Source organism: Eurypyga helias, unplaced genomic scaffold, assembly GCF_000690775.1.
Source record: "Eurypyga helias isolate BGI_N326 unplaced genomic scaffold, ASM69077v1 scaffold2495, whole genome shotgun sequence".
NCBI classification, from domain to species: domain Eukaryota; kingdom Metazoa; phylum Chordata; class Aves; order Eurypygiformes; family Eurypygidae; genus Eurypyga; species Eurypyga helias.
The window spans coordinates 33,021-49,644 of NW_010250585.1; the positions used below are offsets into that span (position 1 = coordinate 33,021).

Genomic DNA, 16,624 nt, shown 5'->3' on the forward strand with positions numbered 1-16,624 from the left:
CTATGTTGCTGAAATTCTATTTCAGACATGGCAGTGAGAATCATATCAATACCTGTCTCTCAGAAATCAAGGGAGGATATGTATATGTGCACACATAAATACATGTTATTCTTACATATCAAGTGATCAGAAGTTACATTCTGTATAGGAAGGATATCAGAGAGCCTCCATAAGGCAGAAATGAAATTACAAACTACTGAAAATTATTTTACTTATTTTCTTTGTGTATTTCTCTTGAAGGATTGTTCATCTTCAGAAGAATATAACATTGCCGCAGCCTTGCTACCCCTGACGACTGCTTTTTATAGGGTAAGTCTTTATTGAAAACCAGTATTATTTTGTATTTTTTTACATTATCTACATTGTCAAAATGAAGACAGTTATGACAGGAGATACATGATGGGTATGAAAGTTCATTCTAAAGATGATTAAAGTCAGTGGAAGTTTTTTAATAGACTATCATGGACAATGCTCCAGAATTACACTTACTGATGTTGGGTGTTATGATAAACTTACCCAGAACTAGATGCAGGCTTATATGTTGGCTGAATTATAACTACTTACTAAAATAATTGAAAAGAGTGATTTCTGACATGATTGTTTAAAAAACTGTTTATTGGATTCCTTTTTTTAAATTTGAAATGTTAAGCATTGGCCAAAAAGTACAAGTTAAGTTTTCAGTCTGTGTAGTTGTCAACACTGGAGAATATTATGAATGGCTTGTTTTAACTGTATATTTGTTTTCAATTTCTTGGGTTTTTTTTCATAGTGTTTGATAGTGCTAAAATATAATATGATAGTAAATATGAAAATGTAAATAATAGAAATTCTCCAAGCAGTTCTTTCAGAAGTGAAACTTTCATAGTATGTCTGTAGTTATTTCAGTGTCCCAGGACGGTAGCATTTTCAGCAATTCTTATTAACTCAGATATGTACATCCTAAAAAGTGGCATTTGAGCTAACCAGAAGTTCAGAACATGGAATTGCTTGCAATATTTAATGTGACTATTGTTATACAACCCAGTTTGGGAAATAAGGGTTTAATCTTTGGTAATTGGTACATCATAATACTGCAGAGTAGTAGTTAGGGTGACAGTTTAGCTAGACATAAATAACGTGACAAGTTTTCTATTCCCTCTCTTTTGAGTCCTCGAGTAGCAGAATTGAGATGTTTGTCATTTGTTGGATTTGTTGAATTTGGAGAAAGCTAATGAGCTATAGAGATTTTCCATTTCCCTGTTTCATTCTTGCTACTGCATCAATATATTATGAAGAAGGATTGACATCAGTTTTGGTTTATTTTCTGTTTTTTAATTCCTCTAATAAAAATGGACAAGAAACTCCTCACAGCTTTTTACCTTGAGAGGTACAAAGAGTGTTTTGAGGAGCTGTAGCAGGTTGGTTAGATTCCTCATTTGGTAAAGTCTGATAAAGAGGGGGCTGGGGGTGGGGGTGTGGGGAATAGCAGTAAAAAAAACCTCTTTTTTTTTAATGGAGTATCATGAGTGTTGAAATAAGTTTAACTAAGTTTTAATTTCACAATCAAGGAGAGGAAAAAGCTGAATTAAATATAGAATATCTTTTAAGTAAATTCTTCTATACATTCTATTCTGGTAGGAATACCGAGATCTCTCACCATTTCTCTCACAAAAAGTTCTGTGAAATCTTTTGTGCGATAACCTAGTCCCACACTTAATATTTAACTCTAAAGCTATACACTCAGGAAACTGTGAGTCCCCGGATACAAGAAGTATGATGATTTTTTTAATGTCCCAGACCTGAATTAAAAATTAAAATAACCTGACTGTTAAGTTGCAAAAGCCAGCTGTTAATGCATAATAGAAAAAGAATTTTGTTTTTCCCAGATCTAATCCTCAGGTTCAGTGATGGCCCCCTTTGGTATGTCCCATTAGATACAATTCTTTGGCAAAAGTAGTTATTTTGGTATAAAACTATTCCTACTAAACACAAACTGATGTGTTGTTCAGGACATAATATCAGTAGACAAATTTTGCAGTGATTACTTAAAGTTAAGATTAACAGTTTAACGTTCTGTTTGGAACTTGAGTAAAAATGAAACTCTTGGAGCATTTTTTAGCTTCTCTAGAGGTTTCCAAAATCGTATCCTATACTAGAGGAGAACAAGGGATATCGGGTTTAAATTGAAAGTGGGTAGATTTTGATTGGATATCAGGAGGAAATTCTTCCCGGAGAGGTGAGTGAGGCACTGGCACAGGTTGCCCAGAGAAGCTGTGGATGCCCCATCCCTGGAAGTGTTCAAGGCCAGGCTGATGTGGCTTTGAGCAACCTGGTCTAGTGGAAGGTGTCCCTGCCCACGGCAGGGGGGTTGGAACTGGATGGTCTTTAAGGTCCCTTCCAACCCAAACCTTTCTATGGTTCGATGTTCTACACAGCATGAATGTGTGTAGAAACAATGTTCTGTATCAGTATTCTTAAACTAAGAAAAATGGGTGTCATTTTTCCACCCTATTAACATCTCCATCCCCACGAGGGACTCCTGCTCTAGTTACACTAATGTTCCTCTTCCCCTGTTTTGTGGAGAAATAGTATAAAATCCTTCTGCTTTGCTTCTCTCCCTTGAGCTTACTGCTTTCTAATATATTAACAGTTTATAAGTTCTCTTTTCAGTGGGTTTCCCTTTACCAAAACCTTAGAATGATTATAGTTTTGTTGCTTAACACAGCATATTGCTCTTCTGTCTCTGGTAAGTCCAGAGGAATGTACAAACTGAAATTAAGGTCATTTGGGGGATTATTTGTTTTTTATTAAAATACCTTCAGGAAAACTGGTATGTTTGCACTGTCAATCTCTGTCATGGCCTTTTCTGCTGAGTTGCTTGTCAGGTTCATTTCATTACCACATACGCTGCAGTTTACGCACACGCGCGCACACAGTTCAAGCTGCGTTTCATTTTTCTGTAAGCAGGGCACAGGTGTTCTGCTGCTGTCACTTCAGTACACAGAACTGTCTTACCTCTGCTGTAAGCATGATTGTGTTGATGCTTTCCAAAAAATGGTGGAGTATGTACTTGTTTTTTATTAATGTTTCTGTTATCAGAATACCATGGTTAGTGCAAGCAGCATATTAAATATTATTTCACCTAGCCCTGTTGAAATTGCAGTGTGTTCTTGGTAGCCAGGAATAGACAGGAATTGTGAATCTAACAGTGACAGGTTTTCATTTGTGTGTGCGTTGGTATTACTGCGCAAGTGATATTCCAAATCCAGTTATCGATGAGAAAGCCTGTAGTAAATCTAAAAATGTTGTACAGTTATATCAGTCCAATATATATTTTTGCTGTCTATCTTTGCTATAGCATTTTGATGGGAAATTATGGATGGGATTTCATGTCACAACATTTTATTGTTAATGTAACTTCTGTTGCTTCAAGTAAAATAATAAAAAGAAGTTACACAACATCACAGTTCCTTTGTGATGACTGTTGTGTGAGATGTTAAATTTCATTTACCTAACACAGAGCAGACCTCTGCTGAAACAATTACCTGTTCTTTCTGTGAATAGCTTTACTGTACACGGCCATACATAGTGCAGGCACCAAGTGTTTGAGGTGTGTGAATAATGAGAAAGATGTATTTTCATCCAGCAGATAAAACCAAGAAACTGAGTAGTAGGAGGAACATGCTCCTAGAGGTCATGTTGGTAAGATTCTGGAATGGTCTTCTAATGAAGTAGTCAGTGCTCTAGCCTTGATGTATTTTAAAATATTCTTGGGAACACAGTAAAAAATGTATAGAAAGGAACAAGCTTCCATGATCTAACAGGTCTTTTCTTAATATCTTTGCTTATGTAAAGATTAGTCTAGGGTATTTCTACATAGATTTAATTAAAGTAACAAGAAACTTCACCCAGTGTACTCCATGCTATCAGCTCTTGTGGTGGCTGGTGAAATTTCAGAATTCCAGCTCCTGAAGTCTGGTGAGTGATCTGTTCTGAAACTTGATCAGCAGGATTTGTTGCACTCTAACTCATAGCTGGTGGGATTAAATTCATAGACAGGAAGTCGGTACGGGTTGCATATTTGCGGCCTGGAGAAATAATTGAATTTTTCTAGAAAAAAGTCACAGTGCTTTCGAAAAATTTTAAATATGGGACATGAGCTGTTAGCAAAATGTGACTCATTCAGTGACAGTGGACTTTGGTGTGTACTGTTAATGTCACAAAACCAAACACAACTTTTGCTTATGGGTTCAAAAAAGGTTTTAGTTTACCATTAGTAATACTGTTGGAATTTTGTTTAAAATTGAAACAGTATAAATAAAATGTATTTATACATGAAGATAAAAGAATTTTTCCATGTTGTTTTGGTGAAACCCATGCTTATTTGGTGTGCAGTAATTTTTTCTGTGTATAAAATAGAAATGTAGTATTCCCTGGTGCTGCAGAAAAGAGGTCGTTTTCTACACATGGGAAGAAAGGACAAGGTGAAAAAGACGTATTTTAATCATGTTTTCATTTTATTAACTCATCAGGGAGGGCAATTTGACGATTGTATAATTGGTATTATTGAATTCACAGGATTTGGATGCTGTATTTCAGTTACATTTCTTTGCCAAGGTGGCAAGATGTTGTGTAGACTAGACTACGTTTCTTGAAAGTTTAGTGTGCAGCAAGGTTATGATCAATGGCAGGCACCAGTTTCAGCCCCTCTGCTGGGCAACAGGCAGTGGGAGCAAAAGTTCTCTTCCTCACTGCTATTTCATGCCAAGTAACAGTCAGAGTCCACTTCTTGACCCTTCCTTCCTCCCTCTTCAGCTGAGGTGATGCTTGGCAGTCTGATCATTCATTCTTTCTTGCATCCCTCAACCACTGCAGAACCCATGTGCAGATTATAATACAGTTTTCTCATGCTCAGGGGATTTTTTCAAAATTTTTTTATAAAAATCTTAGGTTTAAACTGTGTATAATCATCTGTGTTTCCATACCTGTCTAAGGATATTCTACCACATTACATAGTAGGTAGTAATGCACTTGCAAATTTTTGTTATTTGGCATTCAGAAGTGGCAGTTCTGATCACCTGTGTTTGAATAAAGGAAGTGGCATAATAAAAATATACTATTCTGAAAGTGAAGTCTCTTCTGTGTAGAAATGATGAGCGGACTTCCATATTTTATGGATGAACACTTCTTTAAATTGCAGTAGACAGAGCAGTATTATTTTTTGGAATCACAAGTATTTCATTTTGATTTCTGAGTCAGTTGTTTTTCGTAATGGCTTAATGTACGGTTGGATAGTGCTGATCTTATTTCAGCAAAAATAACCCAAATGCAGTAAACTGTCTCAGAGATTGGAGGTATTACATCAAAGCTGACATTTGTCATTTAGCACAGTGCAGTGAGATGCATTGGAGACTGCTTCCTAATTTTTATGTGACTAAATCGCGTAATTCTTGGGTGGGGTGAAGGGAAGGAATGATTTCTATTGTTGTTTCATTTCAGTTTAATGCTTGTAAGCCACCGAATTTTTAATAAAATTTCAGTTGGGATACAGATCCTAATTTTGTTTTGAACTTGTAGTGTGAGATCAGAGAAGGAATTTGCAGACCAGGGCTAACTGGGTGTGCTGTTGTGTGGCTGTGCGTCTGCATGTCTGCCCACTTGTCATTTGTACTCCGTACACCTATACCTTTCTCTGTTGAGAAGGAAATAGAATTACATACAATAGATGAATTGCTTTATTCAGTGTTTTTAAAAGACTACCAAAAGTTGGTAAATCATTTTACTTAAAAGTTTTGAATATAGTACAGAACATTTATTCAGGTCATCTTAGGAATTATCCTAGTAGCATTTTTGGGATGAAAAAGATGTTAGTCCATATTTGTTGGAAGTGGGTTTTGTTTAAGTTGGTTTAATTTTTTTTTAATTATCTTCAAGGTGAGTACAAAATTGGTATTTAAGAAAAGAATTTTAAGTCAGTGATAAAATGTGAAACTGGAAGTACTCCATGTTAAGACACCAATATAAATAATTCTGACATTTTCTGCGGTGAAATGTATATGCTGTTTTGCAAAGTGTAATAATAAAATTAAATTGATTTGCGTGTGTATTTTCCTAGCGGAAATGAATTACCAAGTTTCAGTAACAGTTACGACAGACGCTCAGTGGAAGAAAGCCTTTACTCCTCGAAATGACTGAATAAATGACCACTTTTACTCCAGGCTGTTAGGTGTGGGAAGGATTCCCAGTTATAAGGGCTTTCTCTGAAGATTAAAGAGACAGTACCAGAGAAATTTAGAGTAGTTTCTCAAATTTTAACTATTACCATTAAGCACTTTTCCAAGAGAGACCAATTCAAGGTTAGTTATGTAACAGAAGCAGCCTAATTTGAATGTGCTTTCTGTTGTATATCATCATCTGCAAAGTCACAGCAAAACTACCTGATGAAAAGCTGATGTAGAAATCTGTGATAATGGGTGAAGAGTTGATTCCTTTTTTATGTCTTTATCAGGCAAGTGCTACAGTTGGTATCAGCTGGAATAAGTGCAATACTGGTCCAACTGTACTGTGGAAAAGTTAGTACTAACATTATCTCTGTTACTTTATAACAAATAATAGTATATTAGTCTTTATTTTAGAATTTATATAAATACCAAGGAATTTCATGAAGGTTTTGGATGATACAAATAATTTTGAAAGCAAAATTAGGGTGTTTTTTTGACATTTAACATGGGTTTTCATTCTTAAGTTATATTTTTGCACAACTGTGATTGGCCCAAAAAATTCTCATGAACATCAGCATGCTGTTAGTCTTCTGTAAAGCTAGTAAGACTTTCTGTAATTAGCTTTCTATACTGCAATATTTTCATTCTTGCATTTAGTTGCTCTATTTTCTTCTAACAGTTTGTGTCTTACTCAGATGTACTTGGGATGAAATCAATTCTACTTTAAAATACTCCACTCTTGAATTTGCTGGCTTTTAGGAAACTCTCATCCTGAAAGACTTCCTTTATTGTTTTGGCATGAAGTTTTGTCTGCTTCCATTAATGTTGTTCTTGTAGCTCTGTTCTGCCAGTTCTGATACTGTCTTAGTCTATGGAAACGTTTTTGTGGCTGAAATTGTATTAAACAGCATTATTTTTGATACTATGCTTATTATCCACTTCAGTATAGTAATCCCTTAAACGTAGAAATACATTAAGTTGCCTGCTTAAAAAACAGCAAGAACATAACTGTGTCATATAGAGGATACTATGGAAGAAGCTGAACCACAAAAGGAAATATATGTACACAGACTTTAAGTGGGTCCCATTTTTTATCTAAGTCTTCTAAAACAGCAGTGAATTTAAGGAGATGCCACAGGAGAGAAGAAAGGTTTTTTTGCAGTACTTCAAGTAGTAAATATCAAAAGAACATGTGTTAGCTTTCATCATTGGATTTTGCTGTTCTTTCACTGCCAGAGCCCTAATGCTTCTTTGTATCAGCAGAGATTGTAATGTTTATACTCTAGATACCAGTCTGGCACGTTAGGAGAAAGTGAGTGGTAATGTTGCTGCCAAGTGATGCCCATGCCCAGTTTTGCAGGTCTAGGGTTGGATGCTAAGCCCTTCAGGTGATTCATATTTTGTTAAGAAAAGAATACATGTGTATCCTTTAATTTTAGGTCAGTTCCTAGACTTCTGACACTAGTGTAACTTAAACCAGCATGCAGTAAGTTTACAATAATATAAGATAGATTTTTAAATTTTAAATTCATTTAATATGTAAATTACTCTTCTATATGTGATGTTGTTTAACAATTCTTCATTCAGAGATCTTACTCATTTTGCACATATTCAAGTTGACAGACAAAAGATTGTGTAAGGGTATTTTACAGTATTATCAAGTCTGTCTATTAGCATTATTTGCATTACTGCAAAATTCAGGAGGCCTAATTATGGACCAGAACTGCTGTCGTACCAAAAAAACCCCACAAATATGAAGATCCTTATTCTCAAGGGCTTAAAATACGAATCTGAAACAAGTTGTTGTACTTGAAGCCAGGCAGTTTGGGGCACTGCAAGGAAGTTGTAGAGCAGTACTAGTCACTGTTATTGCTGGTGAATCTGTCCACCAGTAGGTTAACTGTGGCTGAAGTTTTTATAGACATGACGTGAAAGCAGTATTTTATTGAATTTTGAGAAAGGATAATGTGGTTACTTGGCAGGTGCTTATGAATATGCGTGGGGTCATAGAAGAGCATAATAATGGGATGGTCCAAGTTCTGTCAGTATTTCTAAACACTCTCCCAGTCAAGGAGTTTTATTACATCCATTAAAAGTTCCTTTCATATAAAGATTATGCTTCATTAAATTATTTTTGTAAAAGTGGACACCCTGTTAAAACAGGGATCTTGGGATTCTTGTTAGCTATGACTGAGTCGTTTTTCAGTATCACTTGCCCAGATGCCGTATGTCGACTTTGGTCCTTAAGATTTTAATTAGTGTACTTCGGTTTTGAATGGATATATAATACATGTCTGTGGAACAGCTTTTATGTCTTTGCAGGTAGAGCATGTCTTACTTCTGAAGCTATTTTTAGGTGGAGAAAAAAAAAGTCTGGAAAGTTTAGTGTGACAGTTCAGCACTTTAGTAGGAGAGACTAAGTAGAGGATTTTTTTAACATGTCTTTATAAGGAATTTTGTAAATTACTGTAGTAACTTTGCTCTGGTGAAGAAGCTTGCTTTCCCAGAATGATAACATCATGAGAAACATGGACGAGAACTTTGCAATCTGCAATTCCTTTCCTTAGTGATTTGTGGGATGAAGTCAGGAAAAAGACAACCCCCTGTCACTTCCTTCCAACCCCGCCCCCCCCAACCCCAATTAAAGTAAGGAGTAAAGGAGTAAATGTTTAGTTCTGTAATTGAGGAACTGATCCACTACCTCCTGGAATAAACAGAAACCTTTCCATTGTATTCCCACAAGCATTGGTTTACTTAATTTCTAACTATTCCAGTTTCCACTTGAACTCATTTTCTAGCAATGATACGGAACTCTGGTTTGACTGCAACAATTTTAATTTAGTTATAGCCCATCTCTGTAAGTTGTTGTTATTTCTAGGAGGGATTACAGTGTTACAGAAATACGGCTTCATTTAGAATTTTCACCATGAAAGAATTTCCGGTGGTTTAATTTAAAATTTCTGGTAAATCTTCTGACCTTAAAGTGAAAGAATGTAAATCTGAAGTAACAGTTCCATGCATTTTCCGTATCTGTGAGTTTGAGTTCACTTCCTGATCTCTGGATCCTTATTCCAGTAAAACGGAACCTAATTTTCTGCATGAAAATGCAATTCCTTTCACTGAACTCCATTTCATTAGAGCATTATTTTCTGTCATGATTTAAGCAGCATTATTTTCTTTCCCGGGGAGAGCAGGTGCTTAGAGATGGTAAGGGGGATAAGTTGATGATATAGGTGTGTATATTGCCTGCTTTTGTGTAAATTTCTGTTGCCATCCGAGATACCTCATCAACAGTTTAAACTGGATGTGTCCAGAATTGGGGTGTCAGAAATGCTTTCCTGTCTTATGGATTTCCCCTTCACTCATATGCACTATTATTATTCTCCCAGTGATTCAAGCCCATAACTAAAGTTTGTATCTGCTGCCCTTGTCGTGCACATCCCTGCATTTTATCCATTTGCTGCGTCTTTACTCTTCATAATAATTCCTACAGTTGAAATTCTTGTTAGGATTCTCCTCTTTGCTTCCTCTGATTCCACTGGCTTTCTGAACTTGTGGATACCACATCAGCATGCTGTCATTAGTTCAAAACACTTCTGCCACTAAGAATTGACTAGGCAGATGTTGTAGCTGTCCTGTTCCTCATGCACTGCTCGTACCATATCAGGATCATATCATTTGGCAGAAGAGTTCCTTACAATATCCTGCTCCGTAGTGCACTTGCATCCAGCACCTGCACAATCATTTTCTTTGCTTTTTGCTCAGACTGGATCTTCGTTTAATCTCTCAAATGACTTCCCTCACAACGCACAAAGTTCAGATACCTTGTCCATACTTTCAGAATTCATCGTATTGCTCTTCTCAGTTTTGCCCATCCTCTCTTTCACCTTGTGTACCACGTAGTATATATAATTGGTATTGCCAGGATGTGATCTAATACTGTTACATTGTGGTTTTATTAATTTGCAGTTTATATTCTGTGTTGTACCCTTACATCCTTCTGATTATTTTGCTCATCCTGTTCTTGAGGGCTGTTGTTTTAATACTTTATTCAGGTAAGAGACCGCTGTATATTGAGGAATACCACCCTTCCAATGCAGTCACACAAGTGCATGCTCGCTGCTGAGCCACCTAATGCCAAAGGATTATGTGACATGTTAGAAGATTTTAAAAATAGCTGTGTCACATTTGCAAAAACTTTTCAGATGGATTCACTACTGCAACTGAGAATTTTCAAAATCTGTAGTTTAACAAATGGACTTAAACCTTGGTGAATAGAGTTATGGTAATCTCTATAATGAAATTAGATTTTAAAAATACTTTATTTAATGTAGACAGGGGAAAAAATCTTGGAACTTAACCTTATTTAGAACTGTGAAGTTCTGGTATGAAAATGTCTTCGCTCTCCCTTTTTGTGGGTTCTGAACATCCTCCATTGTAGATGACACTAGTTTCTTTACTGTGTTCTGTGTATAACAGAACTTTGTAAATCTTTTTGTTATCTCTTTGGAGGTAGAAGTATGTTACTGTGCATTATTTAATGTTACATGTAACTTTGTATTAGCGTATGTCTGTCTTGATATATCCATATAGAAATCGAAGATAATCTGTATGGCTTTAACTAATGTATAGTAAATTATACATGATCTTCAGGAATCTGGGATTAAAGATCATGAGTAGTTAGATGTTTAAGTCAATTTTGCCTGAAAATATATACAATAAATAAAGCTCCATCAGAATTACATCCCAATTTTTGCAAAATTCTAGAATTCTATTGCCCTCTGCTGGTTTAGTGTACCTGTCTGTGAGTTGGGAGCGCTGAATTGTAAGTGAATTGGCCTTTCATTCATTTTTCATGGTGAAATAATAGTAGGTAACAGAGTAGTGAACCGCGTTGCTATTCATGCTTTGTAGTATTTTAAAATATTAATAATTTTGAGTCCGATCTTGTTTGGTGGGTTCCTGTAAGTAGGAGAGGTGGCAAATTCTTTTTGTTTTTGTTGCTGAGCTTCTCAGGTTGGAGAAGCTTGATTTAGTATTTTGGAGGGGTTTTTTTCCAAAGCAGTAAAAATCAAAACTAAAATAAATAATAGCAGCAAAAGCTTCACAGTTCTTACTTTGTGCTTTTATGACTTTTCCTCATATTTGTGTGTACAATACATGTGGGTATAATTTTATATTTTAGACCAAATGGGAAAACCATTTATTGAATGGAATTTTTTGACTGGTGTTATCCATGCAGAACTCAGTCAGACTTGAAAACATATTCATATACAGTTATACCTGTTTGAGTATGTGTATGCTGTGATAAATACTGAGATATATATATAGGCACGGTGTGATGCAGTGTTGTCTGCAAGTAATACACAGATAAGCCTCACTCCTGCAGGTCAATCTATGTAGGTTGGTCCCATGGGACTTCTTTGAAGTCCTTTTGAACTTTCCAGGTATATCTGTGTGTGCACAACATGGGTCTGAATGCAGGACTGGCTCAGAGAATACGTTCACATGCAGAACATGCTTGACGTCGCCTTGCGGAGGGGCACGGTGTTGCTCCTAGATGGGGAGTAACCCTTAAAGTAGCAGTGACACTATATCCTGGATGATGTATAAGCCTACACTTGGCGACATCCAGGGAGAACCTTAACCAACACAGGAGAGGAAGTGCTGTGATCTCCTTTGGTGTGCAGAGAAGATCGGTGTGTAATTTCATGGGTGTTGCAACAGCTTCCTCACAAAGGTCAAGCAGATAACCCGTAGCACAGTGGTTCCTCGAGGAGCTGAGGAGGAAGCTATTTTTTGCATTAGAAAGCAACCACCTTCTCACCTCTTCTCCTTTTCACCAAAAATACCCAAACGAATAACCCAGAATATAAATTGGAGACAGAAGTAAACTTCCAAAGAAAACTGCATTTCTCTAAGAAGTAGAGTACTGCTGAGTTTGACCCTTCACTTCCATAGCAGTAAAATCCTGTGAGAAAAGAGCAGTCTCAGGTAGATTTATATTCTGGTTTTTACTCTTGTTGTTTTTAACTCTTCCACCTTCACAATCAGTAACTGGATCCTTTGCCTTGCGAGACTAAACTTGCTTTCTTCTTCAAGCTTTTGTGGTGAAAAGGGTATTGACTGAAGAGTGCTCAGCACAAAGCATGCTTTTTTTCTCCAGAAACAAGCAATCGAAATAATATAATGTCATAGAGAAGCTCTTTGGGGACATGCACCTCTGTGAGATTGGGAGTCTCATAGTCAGTGTGCATGTTTTACGGAGCTGCAAGTATCGTTTTCAGAATCGGAAGTATCCAGTGTCAGGAAACAGAGAAAAAGTTCTAGGCAGGTATTACCCAGTGCCACTCAGTAAGGTAGAAACCATGGAAAGGTAATTCCTAGGTTCAGGAAGTTGTATATAGTCACACGTAGCATGTCCCAAATCTACCTTGTGTTTTCACAAACTGTAGAATGTAATTCGTTACTTTGATATGGGTAATGTGTGTCTCATACATAATTTGTGAGGGGAGTGTTTGGGGTTTTTTAAGTGCCATTGGTCGATTGAAAGAACTCAGTGTATATTGCCGAAGTTAATTCATTTCCTGGTGATTAATACAATTTACACCTCATTGCTAATTTAAGCTATCATACAGACAGCTTTAGAATAAGGACTTTATCAGTTCAGAACTATTTTTATTATATTCTAGGGTCTTATTTGCTGTCAGCCCTTAAATCCTCCTTTATAAGTAGGAAATTCTTTTGCTGCCTCCTACGTTTGTTCTGTCTGGCACAAATGAATTATCGGGACAGGAAGAAAGAGCATAAATATCATAGTTTAGCTGTCCTACGGAAAGAGAGGTGCAGACTTGGTTTATATGTGTAGTATTGCATGATGACAAACATTGAACAACCGTTTTACTTAAATTGGAGAAATCCTGAGCGAATTCTTCTCAGCACAACAGTAAACATTGGGCCCCTTTGATGTAATAGATTAGTTTCCATTCTAGTCAAATGGGCTGACTAAGCACTCCCAGCATAGAGAATATAGACACTGCAAGCTTCGTGGAATGCTTATATTTGTACCAAGATTATTTTTAGTCCATGGATTTTGACTGCATAGGAGCAGCAGTGTGCTTCTTAAGGTTGGTATTCATACTGGTTTTTTACAAACAAACTAACCAAAACAAGCTGAGAGTCCAAAGTGGTTTTGCCCAAAATAACTGGCACTACAAGTCCTGACTTTGTCTCTGGGCTCTGGCCACTGTCGGGTTTTGCCATTTGTTTCAACACATGCAGGTGATGGGAAGGATAATGTTTATGATCACTTAGCTTTTTGATGGGTTTCCTTTCATCATTTTGTAAACAAACTATTTTTACTTTGCCTAGGAGTTACTGCCAGTGTTGATTGATGTTGTTATATTTGAACATAAATCGCCATCGTTTAAAAGTTGTGTGTTGTACATGGCTCTTCATGGTTATAAATTATGAGCCCAGGAAGAGCATCTAAAACAACCTGTCAGCTTTCATGTCATGTTTGTCCCCATGTGAAAATAATTTGTTTCATTTTTATTTCTGCAACACTATGAGTATGGACCCAGGGTTAAGAGTTTGTTTTCTTTTGGGTTTGTACCAAAGATCACCCTTTCTTTACCTATTTTACACAATTACCTGATTTTGGCTGAGGCATTCAAGGTCAAAGGCAGCTGCTCAGGTTGATAGTCAAATCACTCCTTTGTGTGGCATTCACTACACAAATTGGCATGCATTAACTATACCAACTAGCTAGGCTGGAACACACTTTTTTTTTTTCCCCCCTTTTCTGACATATTTTTGCAGCTGTATTGTGCCTGGGAATTACTGCCAGTGAAAAAAAATAAAGAATAAATCAAAGTAAAAGTCATTGTATAGCTTTAGCAGTTACTCCAGTAACTCTTGCTTTCAAGATGTGTTGTCCATCTTTACGTTCCATGATCTCCTTGTTGTCCCTGTTCCTCTGTAACACCACTTTTGTGCATCTGGATTTTGAGTCAGGTGAGTGATTGGAGCAGATCCATTCTGTAGGCCCTGTGTTAAATGCCACAGCTGAACAAATGAAGCCATTTTAAGCTAGCTGTATACAAACCTACCAACAGCAAAATATATGTCTACGGTTCTTAAAGAATAAAGATTACTGTAAAGGAGGTAGTCCTACTGTAGATTTTTTTTTTTATTTAACATTTTCTCATTTTTTACAATTAAAAGATTCAGTGTCATTTTCAGTTGGTCATCTTACAGGCTTGACATCATCATGTGTTAGTGTATATTTTGTATGCCTGAGATTTTTTCAAGGGGTGCCCAGCAGTCCACACAAAGATCAGTAGGACACTTTGAGCTGACCTGTTCTGTGATTTAACAGCTAGATCAAGAGCCATTACTGTGTAATCAGTTCTCATTTTCTTGAGCTACCATAAACTGCATCACAACTGAAACTTGGGAATCTGTTGAACAAACCAGCTATATTCTGTTTCAATCTGTATTGAAGAAACAGTCACATTTAATGTAATTTGAATCTTCCACATACTTAGATTTCTTAACAGTTACTAAGAAATTTTGATGAAATTCTGCATGGTAAAATAAAAATTATATTTCTCACTTTTTAATGTTAAACACAGGAAGGTTGGGTAAAATTGTAGAAGTATGTCACATATCATTTCCCTGAACATGCCATTTCAGAGGACCTTGTCTGTGATAGGGAATGAATACATGGCACATGATCAGGACTTTTAGTTCATGATGTACTTGGAAGAGCAGAGCATGGAAAACACAGTTCGAAGAATTGCAAAACCAGAAATCTGTAAACCAGACTTCAAAATTTTCAGTTGTGATTTCCTAGCCTTCCACTTGAATGCCCGGGTGCCTACTTAGTGATACTAAGCATTATATATACTGGCTGTTGTGTACAATCGTACAATTATACATATTAAATTGGATAGTATTCATGCTCTATGGGAAAGTGGTTTACAATGTAGTCATTAAAGTAAAATTTAACTTCTAGATATAGTGTATATACCAGGTGTAGGTGGTATTCTGAGTGAAAGTCATTAAGTGAGGCACCCAGTAATGTACTTTATTCTTCACTTCTACTGCAGAAATAATCATAAGCAGGTATTTAGATTACCTTCTTTGCTATATGCAGTATGCAACACAAATTTGATTGTGGTGGGGTTTTTTTGTTTGTTTGGGGGTTTGGGTTTTTTTTTCCCTTCTCAAAAGGTAAGAACATATGATATAAGTTTCATTCCTCATGATTCAGGTCATTGAAATAAATTTCCTTTCATTGTATGTGGTTATCAAGAATATTAAACAACTCACTGTGAGACTGCTGCTACCGAAATAAATAGACCTACTTGAAAAAAATGGTTCATTCATAATGAGTAATTCTGTAACAATTCTGGTTTTGTTTGAGACCTTATAAGGCTCCAGACCCTTGTGACTTCAAAGAACATACCCAATTCAGTACTCTTTCAGGAGCTGGATTTGGGTCATATAGTGCAGTAGATAACAATGAAGAGAACAGTTTATCTAATCTTTTGCTACTGCAACAAATGCAACTTACTGGAAGGACTCAGTTGCCATGTACAATTATTTTAAATGTTACTACTGTAGTTCTGACTCTTAAATAAAATGAGAAGTAGTTTTCATCTGTTTGAATACTGATTTCTTTGTTGTAGGACTAAGTTATTAAAAATACTGTATTTTTGTTGGCAAGGAAAATTTTCTATTAGAAATGTGTTATGTACTATCACCACAGAATTCTTCCTCTCAAGTCTCATTCTTCTACTGTGAATCAAGAAAGCCGTGCCTTGCACTAGAGCTAGACTTGTATACAAGTTTCCTTAATGTTAATTTCTTTAATGGCACAAAACTGGAGATAATTTCTGTTTCCTATACTGCAGTACAAAAGATGGTATATATTGCATATTTCAGTCTGTACCACTGACGTTATGTATATTTCAATACTCAAGCCGTAGCCTTGAAAGGAAATGAAGTAACCGGATTAACTTTTCAATTTTGCACATTTTTTGCTTTTAGAAATTAGCACCTGGAGTTAGTCAGTTTGCTTACACCTGTGTACAAGACCATCCTATCTGGACTAACCAACAGTTTTGGGAAACAACCTTCTATAGCAACGTGCAAAATCAAGTTCGCTCCCTCTACCTTACAGCCAAAGACAACAACCATGCAGTTCAGTTAAGACAAAAGGTAGGAGAAGATACTCAAGTAAATATCAGGGTAGTATTTGTATTCACATTTTAATTTTTTCCTAAGTTATAGAGCGCTAAGTTATGGTTTCTCCAAGTTTACCTATTTTTCTTTCCTTTTTTTGCATATTAAACAGCATACAATAACACGAAAAGTAACAAAAATTTACATTTATCTGCAAAGCACTATAATTGATG

At 36.2% G+C, this 16,624-nt stretch overlaps 1 protein-coding gene across 1 annotated transcript in view; it reads left to right on the forward strand.

The window, feature by feature from the left end:
- The window catches only part of LOC104509675 (myotubularin-related protein 13-like), a gene marked incomplete at both ends in the record, with an annotated part of 57,039 nt that overhangs the window by 31,811 nt on the left and 8,604 nt on the right, over positions 1–16,624 (forward strand). The window contains 2 exons of the mRNA XM_010151704.1: positions 241–309; positions 16,257–16,427. Of these exons, the coding sequence (XP_010150006.1) occupies positions 241–309; positions 16,257–16,427 (240 nt within the window). The remainder of the gene's footprint in view (positions 1–240; positions 310–16,256; positions 16,428–16,624) is intronic.